This window comes from Salvia hispanica, chromosome 4 (assembly GCF_023119035.1).
Source record: "Salvia hispanica cultivar TCC Black 2014 chromosome 4, UniMelb_Shisp_WGS_1.0, whole genome shotgun sequence".
NCBI classification, from domain to species: domain Eukaryota; kingdom Viridiplantae; phylum Streptophyta; class Magnoliopsida; order Lamiales; family Lamiaceae; genus Salvia; species Salvia hispanica.
Window position 1 is genome coordinate 45,421,890 of NC_062968.1, and position 24,011 is coordinate 45,445,900.

General features: G+C 36.4%; 3 protein-coding genes across 8 annotated transcripts; 1 reads left to right on the top strand and 2 right to left on the bottom strand.

Moving 5' to 3' along the window:
• Nucleotides 1-11,905: 11,905 nt before the first annotated feature.
• Nucleotides 11,906-15,078, bottom strand: LOC125217649 (transcription factor PHYTOCHROME INTERACTING FACTOR-LIKE 15-like). 4 transcript variants are annotated; one of them, XM_048119172.1, is made up of 7 exons: nt 14,926-15,078; nt 14,441-14,512; nt 13,219-13,299; nt 13,051-13,119; nt 12,674-12,895; nt 12,474-12,586; nt 11,906-12,054 (listed from the first exon to the last, which is right to left on the bottom strand). In XM_048119172.1, exons 1-7 carry the CDS (start codon nt 14,959-14,961, stop codon nt 12,030-12,032), a joined length of 618 nt encoding a protein of 205 aa, XP_047975129.1. In that variant the 5' UTR covers nt 14,962-15,078; the 3' UTR covers nt 11,906-12,029. The 4 variants fall into 4 exon arrangements, with proteins under 4 accessions (XP_047975129.1, XP_047975128.1, XP_047975126.1 ...); XM_048119171.1 differs by having other exon boundaries at nt 12,474-12,589; XM_048119169.1 differs by having other exon boundaries at nt 12,474-12,598.
• Nucleotides 15,079-16,400: 1,322 nt separating this feature from the next.
• On the top strand, nt 16,401-18,409 carry LOC125217989 (GTP-binding nuclear protein Ran2). The gene is made up of 8 exons (XM_048119576.1): nt 16,401-16,540; nt 16,676-16,745; nt 17,133-17,189; nt 17,292-17,409; nt 17,510-17,599; nt 17,679-17,858; nt 17,946-18,023; nt 18,107-18,409. Exons 1-8 carry the CDS (start codon nt 16,538-16,540, stop codon nt 18,174-18,176), a joined length of 666 nt encoding a protein of 221 aa, XP_047975533.1. The 5' UTR covers nt 16,401-16,537; the 3' UTR covers nt 18,177-18,409.
• A 603-nt stretch (nt 18,410-19,012) lies between these two features.
• On the bottom strand, nt 19,013-23,274 carry LOC125217986. 3 transcript variants are annotated; one of them, XM_048119573.1, is made up of 7 exons: nt 23,112-23,274; nt 21,992-22,474; nt 21,414-21,704; nt 21,078-21,124; nt 20,530-20,641; nt 19,970-20,108; nt 19,013-19,259 (listed from the first exon to the last, which is right to left on the bottom strand). In XM_048119573.1, the coding sequence occupies exons 2-7, from the start codon at nt 22,439-22,441 to the stop codon at nt 19,174-19,176; spliced, it is 1,125 nt and encodes a 374-aa protein (XP_047975530.1). In that variant the 5' UTR covers nt 22,442-22,474; nt 23,112-23,274; the 3' UTR covers nt 19,013-19,173. The 3 variants fall into 3 exon arrangements, with proteins under 3 accessions (XP_047975530.1, XP_047975529.1, XP_047975531.1); XM_048119572.1 differs by having other exon boundaries at nt 20,530-20,625; nt 21,078-21,704; XM_048119574.1 differs by lacking the exon at nt 21,078-21,124 and having other exon boundaries at nt 20,530-20,625; nt 23,112-23,273.
• Between the last annotated feature and the right edge of the window lie 737 nt (nt 23,275-24,011).

The following is a 24,011-nucleotide window of genomic DNA, read 5'->3' on the forward strand; positions in this document are numbered from 1 at the left end:
TATACTAGGATTTAAATAAAGAAGACGGAAAACCTTTCCCACGGAGGAGGAAAATCGTCCCTCACAGTATAGGAGATGGGGATGAAAATTTTTATGAAAAACAAGTGTGTTTTCTGTCTCCTTTATTCTCCTATTTATATTAAGTCACATATTGGGCCAAACAGGGATCTATGGAAGGTTTTGGATATGAGCTCCTCCAATTAACTTTTTACTAATTAAATTAAACCCAATTTAATATAAGCTTATAATTGGAAATTATAAGTACTCCGGGTTTCCATTGCTTGATATTTATTTCTCGCGCTTAAGATAGAAACATCCATTAATTAATTATTGTCTGCTATGGACTTAATTAATTGATATCTTATTCCAAGAGTGGACTCGGCAAGAAAATCTTATTTATTATTCATAGAGTAATCAAACTCCAACTAGCTAGGTTCCGAATAATAAAACATTATTTAAAGCTCCTCTTGAGGATATTATTAAACGAGACTCACCTTGCGCACGATTCAACATAATAGCAATCCTAGCACCGCTAGATATTAATCACCACTACCCAATATACCAGGCTTATTGGGTTGCGAAAAACCCGCACCATTTGGTTAGCCAAAGTAGTGCATAATCAATACTGTATGCTCAATGCTAACTTACATTGATTAAGAAACAAAAATTTACGAGACCTCGTCTTTCAGTAGATAGCATAAAGACATGTCTCGCTGTTAGATCCAATTCAATGCTATACCACACCAACGTCATCTTATTTCAGTAAGGCTTAGAAATAATCGGACTGACATTGAAAACTTTCACGATAGGTAGTCGTAGCCTATCTAGGTTGTGAAATTCTTCTTTTTCTTTATTCAGAACTGACTATGTTACCTTAAAGTGAACGACGCCCACAACCGGTCTACTAAAGCAAAGACTTAGACTTTGTTAAGTTACTTATACATTTAAACATGTAATAAACATCCATTAAATATAAAACATAACAACATTATGACAAAAATAATCTGTTTATTCCTTTGGAAAATAAAATAAGAGTTTTAACAGTATTCAATCACTCGAAAGGTGATTTCTAGTATAAAAACTCTAACAATTTCCCACTTATACTCAAAACAGCTTTCAAGTATACAAAAAAAATGTGCACTACGTCTAATTCTCCCACTTATACTGAAAGAGTTGAGGTCTCGAGCGAGTCGAACTCCCATTCCTTCAACATGGCGCTCGAACGGTTTCACCGCCAATGCCTTTGTAAAGGGATCTGTCAGGTTGTTCTCTGACGCAATCTTGACCACTTGTATGTCTCCTCTCTGCACTATATCTCTAATGATATGATACTTCCTCTCTATGTGTTTGCTCACTTTGTGAGCCCTTGGTTCTTTCGAATTAGCCACAACACCAGAATTGTCACAATAAATGGTGATGCTCTTGGGCAGATTCTTAACCACACCTAAGTCCATAAGAAAGTTCTTGAGCCATACAACCTCCTTTGCAGCCTCCAAAGCGGCCACATATTCGGCTTTCATGGTAGAGTCTGCAATGCATTTCTGCTTTACACTCTTCCAAATTATGGCTCCACCTCCTAAGGTAAACACATAACTAGAAGTAGATTTTCTCGAGTCTTGATCAGCTTGAAAGTCTGAATCAGTATATCCCAAAGGATAGAGCTTGCATGCTTTGTAAACTAGAACATAGTCCTTAGTCCGTTTAAGGTACTTGAGTATGTTCTTTACTGCAGTCCAATGTCCTTGGCCCTGATTCGATTGATATCTTGCTACCATGTCAACAGCAAAGCAAATATCAGGCCTTGTACAAAGCATAGCATATATGAGACTACCAACTGCCGAAGCGTATGGTATCCTTCTCATCTCTGCTATTTCAGATGATGCCTTAGGACACATCTCTTGAGATAAATGGATGCCATGTCTAAAAGGTAAGAAACTTTCTTAGCATCTTGCATGCTAAAATGACTAAGTACAGTGTCAATGTAAGGTTCTTGAGATAAGCACAACATCCTTTTCTCACGGTCCCTTAGGACCTTGATACCTAGAATGTGTCCCGCGTCTCCCATATCCTTCATCTCGAACTGGTTTGACAACCACGTTCGTACTGATGACAACATCTTTTTATTGTTTCCAATTAGAAGAATGTCATCTACATATAAAACTAAGAACACCACATTCCCTTTCTCTACCTTCTTGTCCACGCAGCTCTCGTTAGGGCACTTTTCGAATCCAAACTTATGAACAGTTTGATCGAAGCACTGTTTCCATGATCTAGATGTTTGCTTGAGTCCATAAATGGCCTTCTTAAGCTTCCATACCATGTTCTCTTTGCCCTTAACGGCATAACCCTCGGGTTGTTCCATGTAGATGGTCTCCTTAAGACTACCGTTCAAGAACGCAGTCTTAACGTCCATCTGCCACACATCCCAATCGATGTAAGCTGCTATAGAAAATAGAATCTGGATCGATTTGAGCATGGCCACCGAGGAGAAGGTCTCGTCGTAATTGACACCTTCCTTTTGGGTATACCCCTTAGCCACTAGTCTTGCCTTAAAGACTTTAACTCGTCCATCAGGTCCATGTTTACGTTTGTATATCCATTTGCTCCCAATGGCAGTACAGCCTTCGGGTAGGATAGATAAATCGTAGATGTCTTTGTCTATCATAGATTGTAGTTCCGAATCCATTGCACTTACCCATTGGCAATGATCGACATCCGTCTGCGCCTCTGCAAAGTTCCAGGGATCTAGTACATTGCTGTCCGAGGAGTGATCCATAGATTCTCCCAAACCAATGTACCTTTCGGGCTCATGAGAGACCCTCCCACTACGGCGCGACACTACAACATTAGGTGTAGAAGTTGATGGTTCGGGAATTGGTTGTGCAATTGGTACTCGTTCTTGGTTAATGGAACTTGTAACTGATGTAAGCTTTTCTAGAGCCACCTCACTGCTGGGTTTATGATTCATAACAAAGTCTTCCTCTAAGAATGTCGCGTGAGTGCTCACAATGACTTTCTTGTCTCGGAGACTATAGAATTCATAAGCTTTCGAACCTTTGGGGTACCCTATGAACAAACATACCTTTTGTCCTTGAGTCCAGCTTAGTTGGATCATTTTCCAAAACGTGAGCTGGACACCCCCATATCTTGAGATGTTCTAGATTGGGCTTGCGCCCATTCCACAACTCATATGGAGTAGCATGAACAGATTTTGATGGTAAATTGTTTAAAATATGGCTCGCGGAAAGCAAGACATGTCCCCAAAACGAAATAGGCAGTCGTGCATAACTCATCATCGATCGAACCATGTTTAACAAGGTGTTGTTCCTTCTTTCAGCTACACCATTCTGCTGGGGTGTGCCCGGTGCAGTCAGTTGGGACTCAATTCCCTCTATTGATAAGTAGTCCAAAAACTCGGCACTAAGGTATTCGCCTCCGCGATCAGATCGCAGGCTTTTGATACGTTTTCCATGACGCGTCTCAGCATAAGCCTTAAACTCTTTGAACTTGTCAAAAGATTCAGACTTAAAGCGCATCAAATAAACACATCCAACTTTCGAGTAATCATCAATAAAGGTGATGAAATAGCGAAAGTCGCCTCTTGCCTCGGTTGACATTGGTCCACACACATCATGAACTAGTTCTAGTATTTCCTTGGCCCTATTTCCTTTCACCCTAAAAGGTCTTTTAGTCATCTTTCCTTCCAAGCAGGATTCACACGTGGAAAATGATTCAGTATCTAGACCTTTAACAAGGTCTTGATCCACGAGAGTTTGAATCCTCCTTTGGTTGGCATGACCAAGTCTAAGGTGCCATAAGTACGTTTCGTTCATTGAACTTGAAGGTTCCTTTCTTTTCTTTGAAATTTTCGATGCATTATTGAGTTCTAATTTGCGATTATTAAACTGTGTAGATATGATTGTGTACAGATTGTTTTCCATGATACTGTTGGGACTACCGCAGCGGAAGACACGGAAAACAAACAGGTCCTTAACGGATCTATTTAGGTGATTATGCATTCGATTCCAATTTCATGCAATAAACATAGATCTATAGATCACACATCAAATATTCACATAAACATGCATATTCGACGTGAATTAAATGTTACCTCATAATCCGACATCGGATTGACGTTGCTTGCTGCACCTCCGGGCGATCCCTGGTTTACCGACCATGTATCTTCCGATCTATTCCCTTGTCCTTGATAATTCATCCGTGTGGGTGGATCTTGAATAATCAACAATAGCTTTGGTGAGATTTAGGAAGAACACCACACAAAACAATCTATCTCGATTCAATTCTATGGATTAGAATGAACAAGACAAGGCTAAACCAAAACCCTAGATCTCCTTGTTCTATGGCTCGAAAATCGAGGCAAGAAGGAGAGAGAGAGGCCGAGTGATCGGCGGCTAGGGTTAGGGTTTGAGTTGTGAATTGTGTCAATTGTATATCTTAGGGTTTCCACATCTCACCACTATTTATAAAAGACTTATTGGGCTAGAATGGGGATCCATGGAATGAAATAGATGTTGGGCTCACCCATTAGATAAATATCTAATTAAATCAAATGACCCATGATTTAATATATTATCAATGGAATATTATTTTGTTCCACTAAAGAATAATATTGCACTCCCATCTAAATCACCAAATTACAAATAACTTGGGTCCATTTTATTTTATAATATTTCCCGCGTTTAAGATTATCTTGATCCGTCAATTTAATTCTTTTGTCTGCTATGTGACTAGAATTAAATTAATTCTCCAAAGAGTTTTTCTAGTTTGAAACTTTATTTATTATTCGTGGAATAAATTCCAACTGCGCAGTTTTCTGAATAATAAATTCCTTTTTCAAACACCTCTTGGGGATCACCCCTAAGGGATTTAATCATACCACACTGGGCACACAAATTCTATGAAATAATATTCTAATACCTTCATGTTATTCAATTACTACCACCCAAGATATCATGAACTTGAGTTAAATACAAACTCTCACATATTGATAAGTCAAAGTGGCGTATGACTGAATAAACAATATTGATATTAATTCCATAGACTAGAAAATACTAAAATTTCTGAAATATATTCTTACAGTAGATAGCAATAAAGAATACATTTCATATTAGATCCTTTCAGTGCTTTACCACACCGGTGTTACTAATCTCGTCTTAGGTAAGAGAGAATTATCACAAACACCGCAACCGTACCAATAGGTAGCCAAAGCCTATCTAGGTTGTGAATACGTTTTTCTTCTTACTAGATCTGGCCAAGTCCCCTACTGGAAAACTCATGAGGAGATTCATCGAATTTCCCTACTTGACCTTCTTAGTAAAAAGCCTTAGACTTGTTTATCATATTTCAATAATAAACCATTATATTATATTATTTATTCTCATAATTAGGTAAACAAGTGGACGTGGCGTTTCTCGTATACATGCACAAGCTGACCGTACAAAGGCATGTACGCTCGAAGCATCTTTTAGTATACAAACCCCAATAGAAAGAGTCTTTGCTGTTTTGAAGATGCGTTGGGGGATATTACGAAGTGCGTCATTTTACCCAATTAAGATACAAATCAAGTTAATCATGGCATGTTTCCTTCTGCATAATTTCATTTTCCGAGAGATGAACACTGACCCTTTAGAAGCTGCGCTTGAAGGAGAGAACTCAGTACCCTTCCCTTCCCCGAAGAAGATTATATCCCGCACGATTACATAGATTACATTGATCCAACTCCAGAGTGGACGCAATTTCGAGACTCCATAGCAATGAATATGTGGAATAATAGATAGTTTTTTATGTAAATGGTTAATGTTTATTGTGAACTGTTTCTTCATGTGTACTTGAACATACTTTATTTCATTGGACTTAGTTCTACTTGTGAGTTGTCATTCTCACATTACTTGGCCGATTGAATTTGATAGTTGACCTTTTGTTGAATAATGTCTTCACGGATCAAAATGGTAGATGGCATACCAAACTGCGGATATGGCACGGGGAAGATGGATTTGCGTTGTGCAGGGAGAACAACCATGCACACAGGACGGTTCAAGTATCCCGCCAGTCTCAAACATGCAGGATCATTCCAGTGGTGTGACGAGTATGTCCGAGGGATGGGCTCCAAAAATGGAATGGACCACCATACAAAATCACAGCTGCTTAACGAACGTAATACAAATGCAAACTCCAGAGCCGGATATAACAGTTGTGGCAACTGGTGCAGAAATTCAGACCCAGATGCTTTGAAGACCCTAGTCCACATCGGGTTTATGCCATCCTCTTGGTTGTAGTTGGAGTAATTATTGACAAGCTGGTGTGATCTATATCATATGTGTCATTAGGGCAGTCATAACATATTGCATCTTTTTGGTACTCGTAGTCGTGCTTATGTAATATTATAAGACCATTTATGTATTTTTGGAAATATTCTAGAAGATGTTTGTATTTATGTATCATATATGATCCTATGTCCACTTTGATGGGTATTGTGCCTTGACTATTTATGTTCATACAAAAGGAGCAAAATATATATGAATATGCCTTGACTATTTATGTTCAGGCAAATACCTTACTTTAAATAGATGAATGATAATCATATACACAAATATTGTAGGAAATACACGTTCCATCCGTCCAAGAGCAGTGAGTTTAATTGAGTATTAAGCCAGTGAAATGATACATGGAAGTAGATAAATGTCTTTCAAACTAATCAATGTGCAAAACTCTATTTAATAGGTGAAGCAAACCACGGTTACACTAACCACTTGCATTGACTTCATTCCATCACAAAGAAGATGCTTATTCCACAACAAGCCGTGTACCTTTACTACGGCAACTGAACTTCAAAAATTGACGAGCTCGTCCTAAACATGATCATCAAGCTGAAGGTTACGGTCATGGAAGCCGTGCGTCAAGGATTTCAACTACAGCTGGATTCAACTAGAAACCGTCCTATCAAGATGATATCCAAAAGCTATGAAACTATAACCATCCTCTTCGTCTTGGAAACAGCTTCGAGTGGGTATCTTGCACATCTCAATCGGAGTCCGAATGAGGGAGTTATGGCGGTTTGATAGAAGTCGCGCAGAACTGGCAAGGGAGTCCAGAGAGAACACCCGGGCTGGTGTTTTGCACCCTGCAATTCACCCGACCGGGTGAATCACCCGAGACGTAGTTTTTGAGGGTCTTTTTCCACATTTTGGGCCCTTAGTATAAATACCTTTTGGTGTCATTTTTCATTCTAGATTAAGATAAGATTGTGATTGAAGTTATCTCCCTAGTGAGTTTTTCCTCTTTGAGATGTATCCAATTCCTTCCTTGAAGGTTGCTTGTTTCAATTCCATAGATTGATTCAAGTAGAGGTATGCATCAATGGAGTGTATCCATTGAGTAGTGGAGCCAAGGGGTGATAGAGCTATTGAAAGTTGCCTAGGGTTGTTTCCATTCTTTTGGTCAAGGTCCTATGGTCATAACTCTTTTATCTCATCATTATACACATGCTACCCATTCCTAATCCTCCATCCATTCTTGTTTAGATTCAATTTTTGTGGTTGGATATCTTTTTATTATCTTTATATCTTTGTTGTTTTTTGTTAAATAGAAAATCAATCTCACAAAAATAGTTAGATCAAGCATCATCAATGGGTAATTTCTTGGGAGATGGATCATAAAATACATGGATCCTTATCAGGAAGACTCACTGGCAGCTCGATGATTTTCCTTGTTGGTTCTTGATGACGGCGCAACAGGAAGTGCAGTCTAAATCCAACATTCTGTTAAGCGAGCTGGACCTCAAACAACGTCCCGACTTCCTAAAGATTAGGTACTACACTTTCAAGGCGGTTGTGGGTTACAAGGGCGCATCATGGGACATGCAGGCTGAGTTTGTGCGGGCAACATAAGAGATATGAGAAAAAAATTTGAAGGTAAGTCGGATCTTTGTGTTTTCTACATTTACAGTTGCGTAAATAATCCATGATAATTTTATAGAAAACTCCATTCGCGGCGGCGTATTACCACCAAGATGACCCCCACTTCTCAAAGATCGTATACTTGTACGGTTGGGCAACGTCAAGAAGGAAGGAGAAGTGGATATCGTAGTCCTTTCTGACTGCACAGAAAAGATCTCTACTGATGAACCAAGCTGAAACGAGGTTAGTGAATTCGAAGCAAATGTGAACTCTCCGAGATTATTTTTCCAATTCAAACGGTTACGATTTTCGGAAGAAGACAAACCTCCAGCTGATCGGGAGTCAACGACTGACGTGGGCATGTATTTCATAGACTTTGGCCCTAATGGGAGGCTGGTTACTCGGCTTGACAAGGGCCGGGTTTTTGGCGAAACCAATTGCAACGATGAAAGATGAAGCATGCCCCTCTACTCGCTCCCCTAATGCGAGTTCCGTCGCGTCAAACTCATCGATCCGTTGGTGGTCACACATAGCCAAGCGACCCAATTTCTAACTAAAATTTGGGGATGAGTAGGTCTTGATCTTTGCTACGCTAGCAAATATAGTAATGCCATAGAATTTTATCTCATTTTCACAGACCTACGTTTTGTGTGTTTTAGAAAAATCCCTCAAATTGTAATATGCATATTAGGTGTTGCTATTGGCTAAACTTGTTGATTTATATATGTCGATGACAGTTGGTATGTTATAGCAATAGTAGCATACCCTCTCATATTAGTATGCATCATTAGCAACCAAATGCGAAACAGACACCATGCATTAAGAGACATAGTTGTAGCAGGGATGATTTACCCAAATTACCAAAATAATTACATAGAGTTTAAATTCAAATCCTAAAGCACGCTAGTTACATACAAAATATGCGTGTCACCTTACTACAAACTATGCTAATAGAAGGCCAACCAAAAACAATGACATCAGCCATGACATAGATCAAAAACCCCAGCATTCAAGATCCATTATGTTTCTCTTCGATTAGCATCAACAGGTATCCAAGACGAGCGGCTACAGGCATTCCAATGAATACCTCTAGGCGCTGTGATTTATCGCCTAGGATGTTGCACAGTTCATAACGTTGTCGAATCGTGAGGCCCTCCACTGTGCCAACTTATAAATAAATATCTTGTCTTGCCTTTCCAAGGTCAAATATCACCTCCAAAAGAGAATTAGTCTCGGAGTGCAGATTTGCGAGAAATTCCATAAAGGTTGCATTAAGACCTTCATGCTTGCGTTTCTTACAAGAGCTGGACTTGTCGGTTGAAGTTTGTTTGTCATAGTTGCCTCAGTTGTTGTCCTCATTCACTACGTGTTGTGACATTGGAAACACATTGTTGGCCTCTTCATCCTCGAAGATTGGGTGGTAGTCTTTTTCATTGACTTCACTACTGCCTTGGAAGTTAGCACGCACCCGGTTAGCCGCATCATCAACATGTTCAGCACCTCCACCGCTCGTACGATCCTTGCCGAAGATGGACTTCCACGTTTCCCATAATGGCCATGGCTTTGTTCACATGAATTTGGCGACCTTATCAGCCTACAATGGTAAACCACAACAAAAGACAACAATGAAGAATTACTTAGTAGAAGGTTCCTAGGTTACAAATGTATACATGAAATTACTACTAAGCACTGAAGACATTGTACCATCATAACTGGACGATTGCCTCCCATTGGTTATCATTGAAATCTATCATGTACTGTCAATCTGAATTGAACCCCACGCCACTCCTCGCTAGTATTTTTGTCAAACTCGTGTAGCTCTTCTTCCACGTTGTTATCTTGGATGTGATATGGGGCGTGCCTTTGAGGTCGGTATTTAAGAATTCCTTATGCAGACTCTCCTTAATCTTTCCCAAATACGCTGCGCAAAATCGTTGTCAATTTCCATCCTCTAGCAAGGAACTCGAGCATTGATGTAGCCAAGATTTCCTCTCCCCGGACTATCCACATCCTCCAAGTTCGATCACCCTTACGAAATTTTGGGCGAGGAGAGCTCGGGCTTTCTACCCGTAAATGCACAATTCAAAACAAAAGTTTATTGTCTGATGTGTACAACAACATTTACCAAAAAAATAGGAAGCTGAACGACTATCAAACCTTCACATGCATGTATTCTTGTCATATGAACTTCGGTACCGTGGTGTGACTCAATCATTATACCTGCAAAAAATCCCATGAACTAAGCCCCATCAAATTGTAAACGTCGTCGATATAGACGACTAAGACAAAGCACATTACCACATTTTGGTACCGATTTTACCCAAACAAAGACAATTATATCAACTAATGAATGCAGGTAAAAAAACAATTGATCTCCAAACCAGAGAAAAAATTTCCTAACACTCAGGAAAGCATACTACAAATCTCTTGAAACTATCAACATCCTCCACATCGCGGTCAGTAATCGAATACCAAATAACACTGAAGTAGCACTGGCCTGAATTTCAAAACTCGAACACTATACTTTTGAAATTCGATGGGGGTAGGGAAAGATTACCACGATATGAAGCTCCAGTCGATTATCTTCTATGTGTGAATTCGATTGGAAGGACCTATATTTAAACCTGCGGGAAATGAATTATTTGAAAGAAAAAATGCCGCGTTTTGTTGATAATGCTCGAGGACGTGAAAATTTTAAATGCTCTTAGGGTTACTTTTGGCAATTCGGTGAGAATGGACCACCCATTAATTTGTTGTGGAATACAGTTTACACCAAAACAGAGCCCATATCTTAAAAGGTGAACACTAGTATCAAATCTTTTGCGGGTGGGCCATGCCCAATTAATACTGACCAAGTATTTATTCTGCCTACCAAATCTAACTTAGTGAACGACTCCTAAGAGTCAATAGTTAACGGTTTCGTGAAGCCTATATGTCTCCTCTCTCCCGATCAACTTTTTATTTAATCATCATCTATTCATTCTCAAACGATAATTGTAGTGCTTTCAACTTCCTATGAATTGATGGGTTTCAATAAACTTTTATCCTTATATAATCATTTTAGTAAATTCTGAATGCGAGAACCATACGGTTCATGCTTATGCAGCGGTAAACATCGAGAGAATGACCCACCAACGACAAGAATATGGGGATGGTGACCAAAGGTTGTGTTAAGAGAGCACTCTGAGATTCAAATAAGGAAATTTGAAACCTCATTCTTGGTCAATGAAGACTCTATATAATTAGGTTCACAATTTTCTCAAGTCCAAGCGAACTTCGCCTATAGCTCCCCTTTTTTCAACATCACTTATTAAATAAGTGGACTAATGTATTACAGTATGGTAAAACATATACTGCTTTTACATTGCAAAAAAAACTTGGTTTAATAGATTCACATAAAACTTAGTTTATTAGGTTTATGGTGATCAAAGTCCATATCAAGCCCTACTTAGCTAAGCTAAATTTTGTATTTTTACATCACAAACAATATTCGGTTTATTGAGCTTATTATTATCATAATTTGTCTGATTGGTGTCCTCAACTTTACTTAACTAGACTGGCAGCCCGATTTCGATTAAGCTCATTGGGCCCACAAGATTGAGAATCTTAAGTCAACTAGACATTTTACTTCCACCCAAGGATAAATATGACTTGAAAATATTGTGAGTATTTTTATATTCATGAAAAATAAAGGGAAAATAGAAAGTTAATTTACCATCATTAAAATGTATTGTTAACTTAAGAACCTTAAACTAGTGGTAATGGAGCCTGTTAGCTTATCCGTAACCGGCCCGACAATATAGTTAACCAAATTTAAGGAGGCCAAATTTTATCATAGTTAAACCCGATGAGAAATATTGTTTGTTGTGTAAAATAAAAAGTTTAGCTTACCCTAAATAGGATTAAGATATGGACTTTGATTACAATAAGCCTAGTTATTGACTTTTGTGTAGTAAAATTGAAAACTATATATGGCCATTGATTGCAATAACCCCAAAACAGGGAAAATGAGAAGTTAATTTAACATTAAAACTGCGTACATAAAACAATATCAGCTACAACGATGATTATCACTAACTTCCCTCCCTCCAGATAATGCAAGAAAACGACATTTCATTCCGTCCCCGAACTGCTATACCTGCATCCATACACTTAGGAGGCATTTAGTTGGAATGATATAATCACTAAATCAAAATAATTCAAACTTGCTAGTCTATCATATATTTGGATGAAATAATTAATTTTGAACTGCTTTAACCATCTTACCTTCAATGCGATTATGCAATCCCTATGTTTTAGGAAGTACTCCCTCCGTCCCATAATAGATATCACACTTTCCTTTTAGTTTGTCCCACAAAAGATGTCACGTTTTTATTTTCTGAAAAAGTTTTCTCTCACATAAATATAAAAATTATATTTTCTCTCTACATTTAACACACAAAATAAAACCTCCTAAAATTCTGCGTCGTCCCACAAGTGTGACATCTTTTGTGGGACGGAGGGAGATAATCGCATACTCAATCTCGTTTTCTCTCTAAAAAGGAACTTATTACCTACCATTCACTAGATTCAGAGTTTCTGGAATCTTGAATAACAGCATGATCACAAGGAGATGGAACAATCTGAGTTGGCATCACCCTAGTTATTGATCCTCCTCCCATTGCTAGAGACTGCTGCAATATCTTCAACATCAACTTTTTACTTAAAATTATTTTCTCATATATATTATAAAAAAAAGAAAGAAAGAAAAAGTCCACCTGATTATAAGAAAGAGGTGGTTGTGGTGGCAAGAAAGAAGAATGTCCCTCTGGAAAATGTGAGGAGAAGTACACATCTGAACGCATTCTCGCTCCAAGCTCATATTTTATTCCACCAATATCTTGTAAAAAGGGTGCAAGACTAGAAACCTGCATCCCTAATTGCAGTTGTTGGGGGTTCATGGCCCACCCATATGTGGGCCAAATTGCGGTCATTGACATCTATGATTCAGAGAGTTAGTCATATGATAGAATTTAATGTTGCAAATATGTCACAAGGGAAGTAATGGAAAGTTTTTTAAAATGATTTTAAAAACGAATTCATTTCCCCCTCAAATAAATAAAGACATTAAATTTGAAACAAGAAGTAGATATACCATTTGAAGTTGAGTTTGAAGGTTGTTTATGTACTTGACGGCATCATCCAAGATAGATGCTTGGCCTCTCTTGAAATGGAAGAAGTTAATTAATCATATATGAATAATATTTAAATTCGTACCCTTTACAAATTAAATTTGAATAAATAAAGATATCAATAAACGCACCTTACTGCAATTGGGAATTAATTCCTGGAGAGTTTTCAATTTTCTATTAATTTTGTCCCTTAGCAACCGTCGACAGATCACCTATTGAACAAGATAATAATAGAATTACTATTAATGTAAGATACATAAATTAACCTCGTTCTTAGCTTAATTTAAACTCTTAGATTTATGTCGAATCATATGAAAAGAATTCTTAAATATTGCAATTCAAAAAAGATGACATGGGAGCTTTTAAGAGGAGTATTTTTTTAATCGAATTAATTATATAGATCTTTAAGAAGTGGTAATACATAAAATAATTCCAATTTTTTCGCAATAGAAATGTAATTTTTTTGGAGAAGCCCTAGACGATCGCACCCGTTAATTACTTAAATTCACATTTATTATTACGTACTAAGGGCATGCTTGATAAGTTAGTAATACCAAGATAGAGAATTATATATGGACATTTCTAATTGTTTGATATTATAGTTAAGCTTAACTCAAAGCCCAATATAAGACCAGGGCCCTATCTAATCTTACCAAAATTATAACATTAACCTTGTTTATGTATCTCACCAATTTATCAAGTTAAGCTATGTTATTTAATATACAATACAAATTTAGATAATTTCTTTTTTATCAAACAACAACGGAATAAAATCATATCTTTGCATATCTTGATATAAAGCCCGTATTTCTTATCTTATTTTACATATCTTCTCATATCCCATCTTTTTTATCAAACGAGTCAATCATCTAAATCCTCAATTCTTGCAGGATATATAATTGTGATAACATATATTGTTATGCATGTATAAAAAGTAATATACGAGACATGCATCAATAAATACGATAAGTTAAAAGTTCCAACTAGAAGTTTCTCCAACATTCGAATACTAAATTAGTATCATTAAACAATGAAAACCCCAAGCAAATAAATCTAAATGCCATATCCAAGATATTATCCGGGGGAGGGCTTCTCAGTTATAACTTGTTTTTATCTTATAAACAATTATCATATATAATTTCATAAATATTTTTTTTATTATTATGGATTAGTTAAGGTCCATACCTATGACGTATGGGCTGTTGTCATACCAAGAATATACAAGTATGCGAGTGTGGACAACAAAGAATATTCTCGCACACGTGGTATTTCATTCTTGATATACATGCATATGTAAATCGAATATATATCTAGATTTATATCAACATATGCAATCAATCTTAATTTACTCACCCTTCTTCGTTGCATTGAACTTTTTCCTTTTGAATGTTTGCTTGTTTCAGGTTTCTCTCCTTCTCCGGTTTCCTGTGAGTAGAATAATCAAATTCAATATTTTGGACATTTTATAAGCTCCTATGGCAAGTTTGATCCAGAATGTTGTTATTGCCAATTGTAATTTTTAAGAAAAGAAGCACCAAATTGGAGGTTTATCGGGGCCAATGCTGCGAGCTTCAGGAATACAATAAATACGATTTTCATAAAGTTGATCTTTACGATGATTTGATTGGGATATTCAATAATAAAAAAAGGAAGGGGTGGATTAGTAGGTTCTATTTGTAACATGATTGTTGCTTATAAGATTATATGTTGGATTAATGAATTTATACTTTAGAAAGCTTATATTAAGAAATACATATAATTATAAATTTATCATCATCCAAACACTGATGATGAAACTAAAAGAAAAACATAAAACAAGAGAAATTCAGAGGACTTACATTGTTTCTTGAAGCATGCATGCTTGGGATATTCATACTACGATATATAGATCCACGGAATCTTTGAGAGATATATTTTGCTTGATTATCTTGCTCAGCCGTTTACGTTTAATAGTTTGAGCCATATATATGGAAAGGTAAATATATATTAATTATTTAGACATTGAATTTGGTCTGACCTATTTTTATTGAAAACAAGTCTTACTTCTATTATTCTATATTTTTTTATTAAACGTCAGTGAATTAATATGTAGTGCTGCTCACTTTGTAAACTTTTGTAACTAATAAATCACAAGTTAGTTATACTTATTATTGTTCAATTGTTCATCAAATGTTTATACTAATAAATTTTTTGGATAAGAGGAAAAAACCTGACGTTGTTATTCGAGAATACGTATTAGATAAACTTGAATTGTTCGCATACCATCAAGTGGAGGGGATAAGGGGTGTGGCACTAATTATTTTGGTTTAAAACTAGGGATGTCAATCGTGTCAAATCATCCGAGTTTCGATTAACTCATTCAGATTATCTAGGGACGTTTTTTCAATTTTATTTCCAACCTGATTTCTTATGTATTTGGTGTGGGATGTGCACAGAACACTTTTATCCAAGCTTATATAATCGAGGACCTTGGACTAATGCAAATAATTTAATTGATTTTTAAATATTACTCCATTTATATTAGCTTCGTTAGCCAATAACGCCAATAACATTTTTGTTGGGGATGGCATGCGTTTTAATGCTAATTTGATAAATTAAAATAGAGATAGAAAAAACATAGTAGAAATTACGGGCGTATCCAAAAATTCAATATAGGAGAGGCAAAATTATATATACATAATAAAATTGTTACTTTTGAGAAGAGCATTTGGTATAATTTTATATATATACGTAAAAATTTGTAATAAATATACAATTGAGGGGAAGAGGTGAAGAGGGGCAAATGCCCCACCTGCTAAAGGGCAGGCTCTGCCCTGATAGAAATATTGTTAATGAAAAATAAAATACTCCATAAACTAATTTGGTGGATGAAAAAAAACCATGACTATTTTTCATGGACAATTAGTATCATAGTATCATTATTAAAATTTGACTTGTTACTATTACAAAAATATTGATATATCTTGAATATGACAATATTTTTTTATTAAAATATATCTATAAATACAGATATAAACAATAAAATATGCACTACTAGTGTTTGCTTTTTGGCAAAATTAATGTTCATGTAGGATAGGAGTATTATTTTATCAATTTGGGCTGCAGCCTAAAAAAGCCCAACTCATCCAATTTGGGTTTCAGCCTAAAAAGCCCAACTCATCTTTTGCGCGTGAACGGTGGGTGCAAACTACAACGGTTATAAATGCTATAGTTTTCAAATTCAAACCGATTTCCACGTGAGGCGCACGTGATCTATCACCCGCTTTTGATCCAACGGTATAGATAATCGCGTTGGCTCAAAGCTAGTACAAATTCAAAAACCCTCCCACCATCTTTAATTAGGGCTTCTCCAATCTCCAATATATACACACATCACACTCACCAACGCTAACCATTTCCTATCAATCTTGAATTTCTTTCTCTAGCTGCACCATTCCAAGTCGCGATTGAATGGTAATGATTTGTACTCTGTGTTAATTTTTTTTGCTCTTCTGCTGTGATTTGTGATTGCGGATTTACGTTTGAGTTGATATGAGCTACTCCATGATTTACGGTTTGTTAATTTGTGATTTCCTGTTTCAATTTTAGGCTTTGCCGAATCAGCAGACTGTGGATTACCCTAGCTTCAAGCTTGTGATTGTTGGAGATGGTGGAACTGGTAAATTTTTACGTTTGATTGCCTCGCACTTGCCATCTTGAATCGTATTTGTCTGATCTTCTCTGATCTCGATTTGGATTAGATTTTGATTTTGTTTAGATTACTGTTTAATTACTGTTTTGAGATCTGAGTTGAGATTAATTCAGTAATTACATGATATAAATTGTGAGTTTTTGGATGGAGTAATGATAGCCTGGAGGTTTTGGATGCAATGTGCAGGGTTTATTGTGTGAGATGTTCTTACTTTTTTTGTTTTAGATTTATTATTAATTTGAGCTGCTGTGTTTTACTCATAATTTTAAGTTCCATGACTGGGAATATGATTTTGCATAAATGGCTTGTGTTTTTTTTTACCATCTTTGAGTTTTTTTTTCCGTGATCATACAGGAAAAACTACATTTGTGAAGAGGCATCTCACTGGTGAATTCGAGAAGAAATATGAACGTAAGATCAATTCTCATTGGTTGTCATGATCATTTGCATAAAAAGGTCTGTTTGCAAAGATTATGTTAATGGTTTATGTCAATGGAATTTTCTTTTTAACAGCAACAATCGGTGTGGAGGTTCATCCATTGGATTTCTTCACCAACTGTGGGAAAATCCGATTTTATTGCTGGGACACTGCTGGTCAAGAGAAATTTGGTGGGCTTAGGGATGGATACTAGTAAGTGAATTGATTCTATCAGTTTCTTTGTATGATTTTGTAATGACTGTTGAACAAGATCTTGATAGACTAACGTTTTGACTTGTTCGAACTGTTTCAGCATCCATGGACAATGTGCCATCATTATGTTTGATGTGACAGCTCGATTGACTTACAAGAATGTTCCAACTTGGCATCGTGATCTCTGCCGGTATGTGTTCTGACGTGTTGGCTGAATTTGTTGCTATAATTCATGTAAACATTGATTTGCTAATTCTTTTCAATTTTAGGGTCTGTGAAAATATCCCAATTGTGCTGTGTGGGAACAAAGTTGATGTTAAGAACAGGCAGGTGAAAGCAAAACAAGTTACATTCCATAGGAAGAAGAACTTGCAGTACTATGAAATCTCAGCTAAGAGTAACTACAACTTCGAGAAGCCTTTCTTGTACCTGGCCAGGAAGCTTGCTGGGTATATAAAGCGAAGACTATTGTATTTTGTCTCAAGTCTTTATATGCTCCATAATATTGCAATTTGAAATTTTTTTTTGGGCTGCAGTGATTCTTCCCTACACTTTGTTGAGTCACCGGCCCTGGCTCCTCCTGAGGTTCAAATTGATTTAGCTGCCCAGCAACTGTAAGTCCTCTGTTCTATCCTTGAGATATGCTCGAGTACCACTTGAAACTCCTCTGTTTGTAATCCATAACTCTTTTTTGTAGGCATGAACAAGAACTTGCTCGGGCAGCTAACGAGCCTCTTCCTGATGATGATGATGAGTCCTTTGACTAAGAAGGATAGCTCCCAATTTTTCCATTTGCGCTTGTTGGGGTTCGTGTGAGGGTTTCGTTACTTGAGTTTGAGGGGGTTCTAATGGAGATGTAGATTCTCTTTAACTGCTTCTGGTGGATCGTTAATTTCATATGGTAGTGAGAAGATACTTTTTTATCTTCTGAAATATGTCAGGGTATTATTTGTTATCAACTTGGCTTTCAGATGAGTAATTGATATAAATATTTGCCGTGTTTTTGTGGAACAAAACACAAATTGATATCCCAACCAAATTTGAGTAATTGAAATTTAATTTGGAAAAATATGCCATTCAAATTTGGTTGAGCCTTGAAAACTGTGATCAATTTAGCTGTGTTCAGAAATCAAGTTGACAAGAAACATCTATCCCAAATTCCTACTCCCTCGTCTCCAAAGAGTATGAATATTTAGTTTGACATGGATTTTAATACATCATTGGTACAATAAGAGAGATAGATAAAGACAATTTTTGAAGTATGGTTAGTGGAGAATGGGTATACTTCATTAGAGAGAAGAGAATTTTTAAAATTAGATTGTTCATACTACTTTAGGGACAGATTAATAAAGAAAGTGCATATTTTCAAGTATGGAAGAAGTATTTTTAGGGAATATTAGAATATTCATAATATTCAGTATTTTTTTGACTTTTTACTTTGTTGCTTAGAATATAAAAGGTACCAATGTTTCCCTCGTAAATTCCTGATTTGTATTTAATTTTGTGTATTAACTTAATTCGCATTAGATACCTTGCGTTGGTTGTATTTCAGCTTCTCTTCGCGGTTGAGATTTAGTAAATCCAGAGAAAAGTATATAAAACATGATAAACAAATTCAAATTTATTAATCATTCATGGCGAGCCTAACACAAGAACACAAATTTTCACATTTAAATTGTTTTTGGAGTTTTTCTTGAGTTTTTCTCATGCTACCAAAATGTTTTTTTGGAGTTTTTTTTTTTCAAATTGAGAATAAGTTCATCGCTAGCTGCCCAAAAACCAGTCTCTGTGACTGTAAACAAGACTCACAACAAAAACTTGGTTGAGCACAATGCTCTGCAGCTCTCCATCTGCATTCAAGTACTAAAATTAGATTGTTTTCAAGGGTCATCTGATCCATCTCAAGCTGTTAAGCAAATGAAGCATGACTTCACACTCTGAGCAATGTGCCTAGTAATCAGACTGGCAGTTATTCATTATTTTCATTTCTCCCAAGTTTAAAATGATCATGCAAGAGTGTGTTCTTATAAAGGCTATAATTTCTACTTCAGAAGATAACTTGTTACACATACAGTTCTAACCAACTACTATACTCCTAGATGGCATGAACAGAAAGTCAGAATCTGCTCTGTAACATGTACTCCCTCCGTCCCAAGGAAGATGACCCCTTTCTTGGGCGGCACGGGATTTTATGCAACTTTATTTTGTGTGTTAAATCGAGAGAGTAAAGTAAGAGAGAGAGGATAAAGTAGAGATAAAGGGGTTTCCATTTTAAGTAATGGGTCATCTTGGTTGGGACAAACCAAAAAGGAAAGTGGGTCATCTTTAATGGGACGGAGGGAGTACTATAATTTTTGTTGGCATGATATACCATTATGGAAAAGGTATAATTTTTTCAATTTTAGTCGAAATGTAATCTGAATCGGTGCACCTAAAATAAATAAGAGGAACTTTGGTAGAAACAATCCTCTTATCATTTACAATACTCAGGTAAAGACACTAACATATCGAGATAAGGCTGGGAGAAAAGGTAAAACTAGATTAGCATAAACTGTGATACCAGGGAGTGGCCACAACCGTGGCATATCAGTGATAGTAGACGACTGAATCGTCCAAAGTTCAATGCCAAGAGAAAGGTTGCAAACTGGCATCATCTTTATACCATTGGAAGCAAATGATACATGCCTCCAACTGAAGCCCTGGAAAATGAAGTACAGGATTCAAGAATGATACAAGAGCAGCCAAAGTCCCATGGAGTAAATCATAGTTACAGAAGTTAAATTATTGATGCATTGCATACAGAATTTATCTAAAAAGCAGAATTTATCTAAAAAGCAGCATCCCAACTTTATAAGAGTCAACAGTGATCAGATTAGATACTCTGTAAGTAAAACTTAAACGTAGAGCCAGAAATGCAACATTGATTAAGATTCCGATATGAACAACTAGCCATTATATTACAGTTCAAAGTCAACTGTAAACTTCAAGATTCAATTTCTCAACAGATCATTAAAAGCAAAGCTGTCAAACTGTTGAAAATTTGTAATGATGTTAGGCAGGGCGCGATACTAAAAGTTAATGGACATATGACACCAAAGGGTGCAAATAGAAGTCTCTTACGTGATCAGACAGAACAATAATTGGCATCTCGTAAACATCAGACATGAAATAATTGGCTGGTGCACCAAGTTTAGGCATGAGCACGAGCTTCACTCCCTTCATTTCAAAATAACTAGAAGCATTAGAAGACAGAACAGATCATCAACCAAAATAGAGCCTTGGGCAAAAATACACTACACTGATCATCAATTAACAATTGACATGTATCTCTTAATTACAAAATGTCAATCCGTGCACAGAAATAGATAGAATATACATCTTATTGCATTCATGTTTCTTCTTACAATGCTGACAAAAGAGCAACTTTTACAATTTTGCTTTAAAACAGGGCAATGATATATGAACATTTTGTACAATCATCTAACAGTAATTGCAGTTTTAGTGGAAATTAGGTGCTTCAGCTCCTTCAAATGTTCGTCATTTGAAATGTGGAGCATAATACGAAGATTTGTCAATAATGCTTCCTGTTCCCAACTTAAGGGACCAGAAGCATACAAAGCTTCCAGAGTGCTGCGATAGGCATGCAACTCTAAGCTACGCATACTGACCTCAACCTCCTCTTTTGGGGGAAGAGAGAAACTCTCCCTCTCAAAGCCTGAACCATTAAACGACTCTGCATCACTATGGGTGTCCGTCTCTTGGCAATGCACAGGCATAAAATAACTAGAATAGCTTTTAAGACTCTGGTTAGTAATGCTACAACTACCAACAGAACAGACATCACTGTCAGAACAATTTAATTCAGAGTTTCTGAACCCTGAATATCCAAGCACAGCATTTTGCTTTTCCCTCTCCATTTGATCATATCCATTTGATATAATATTATGGGAAGCATGCGTGTATGTTTCACCCAAAATTTCTCTCGGGTAAGCAACAGCATGTACCTTTTCAACCATTCGCTGCTTTCGGTCTTCTTTCTCAGCTGCTCTAAATTTTTGTACAGGTCCTTCATTGGCTTCAACAACAGAGGAAATATAAGGTGACATCCTCTTTAAGGATCTTGAAGAGATAACAGCAGATTCCCGCAGTGCAGCTTCATCTTGGAAGCTTCCACAATCATCTCCAGGTTGATATTTAGATTTTGAATTGAACACTGGAACCTGGAAGTTCATATTCGGAAAACAATTTGACTTTGATGGCTTGCTCACTATTACATCACTCCCAGCTTGAGCAATCTGCAAACAGGAATATGGTGATCAGATTGAGTAAATTCAAGATCTAAAAGAACTTGATTGTAGTAAAAGAGAAAAATTAAATGAATATTTGGAGCAAAAATTTATCAAATAAGTGCAATGAAGAAGTTTGTCCACAAATTTCAACAGATACGATGAACATGCAAAGTCAATATGAGAAGAACTTAACAGATGAGGGCAAAAGAAATCCACAAAGCGGCACAAGAAAGCACACAACTAGCTAGAAACAAGAAAGCCTACATCTAAGGTGAAATAGAAACCAGACATACCTTTGTCAATTGAAGCCATTTAACATCATGCGCTGCCTGTCTCGCTCTGACCTTCGTTCTATCAATAGCCAATTCCTTTGAACACCCAAGTAGCCTCACTAGATATTTTTTCTTACATGTCGAAACCTTGTGATGGATCTTATTATTTCTATTTTCGTTTTTGCCTCCTAGAACATTCAAGACCACAGCAATCTTCCAAGAATATTGATGGAAGACCTCAACAATGTCTCCTGTTATGAAACACTTGGCACCTTGTAGCGAAGAAGGGCAAGGTCTCAATAACTTCCTCGAAACCACCTCCACCAGCGGCTTATTTTCCATACCAGGATAGCAAACATATTGGATAGTATAAGTATCCCTGCTGCAAGATAGAATTTCTGCAGCACGCCACGAAGCTAATACCTCCTTACTCTGCATCACCTCAACCGTGTCCCCAGCTTTGAATCTCATAGCCACCTATCTTCTTTAACAGGTATCAAAAGTCTGTGAAATATAAAGAATATGCAAATTAGAATTTAGAAACAGGGACATAGGTTAGAGGATCAATGGAGCCAAATCTCGGTGGTACTAAAGGTATGTAATTCCTGAACGATCATAAAAAATGCATAAAAACTCCCCAAATAACTGTCACTTATTAATCGTTTTACATTCTTCAAACTACAACAGAATTTATCAGAAAGAAGCCTAGATTTTTCGTAGTTGTGGAAAAAAAATGTAAATTTCGGTGGATCAGTTCATCCGCAGGCATATACCTGAAATAATCACCGAAATGACTTATTTTTTCAAAAAAAATAAAAGAAAATAGTACTAAAACACAAAGAAAATACTACTATGCCAATTTTCAAGTGCAAAATTACCAGTCGATTGATGAAAAGGACTGGAAAATTTCCAATACATCCATATTATTAAACTAATTTGACTAACAATGGCAAAAGAGTAGGAGACGCTAAATCTGGAACTAAATCTCTAATTAGGAAACAGTAAACAACGGAATTAGAAAGAAAACTTGCAGATGATGAGAAATTAGACAAAACCCCTAAATTGAATAGCTAAATTTCGATCGATTTAGGGATTGAGAAATAGCATAACTGAAACCTCGCAAACTGAGAATATCACTAACCTTTTCGAGAAATTAGACAGGTACAGACGATCACCAAAGTCCGAATTAGGGAGTTCAAATCTCAGATGCTTGATGAAAAACAGATTTTTGCCCCTCAGTTTTACGTCCTAGGGTTTGTTTTCGTGAGCTTTGAAGAAACAATTGGGGGCAAGAAATTATAAAAAAATAAAAGAAAAAAGAAAAATATATATTGAGGATGGGGGTAGAATTGTCATATGAAAATGTTGGCTCAGAATAAAGTAGGGGGTGCGTAATGCACGCCGAATCGAAGCTACCTAATTATATGTTGATCATATAATCTCACGCTCCTGTTGTTTAGTGTGATTCACTTTCCACATTTTAACTGCATTAAACAAATATATGTACAAAAATTGTTACTACAAATAAAAATATAGAAAAGAAAAGTCCAATTCAATGTGGAGGAGAACGCTTTGTCGTGAAAAAAAATGAAAGAAAATGGAGAATTAGAAGATGGTCAAAGCAATTTTGATCCGATTAGTAACTTATTAATAACTAAACCCTTAAATATTCGACTAAGGTCCATTTTAAAAAAAATATATATAAGAACATTTTATGGGTTTTGTACAAAGCATTATGTTTGTTAGATTGGTCCAATACATTATGAATTGCTCAAACTTTTGCCAAAAAATAACGAACCCATTAAATTTAGATGGTGATAAGGGTTCCAACACAGATTTCGGCCAATATCGACGGCGAAGACAAAAAAACCTTAAGGTTATCTCCACAATTGAACAATTGTAGTATGGATAGTTTCTAAGTGCTTATCTCCATGCATACAAAAACATTGAAATATTACACACATAATATTAAGAGAGAAAAGAAAAAGTGATTGGGGTTAGATGTCTTAATCGAGTCAGATACGAACTAGAATTCAAGTGA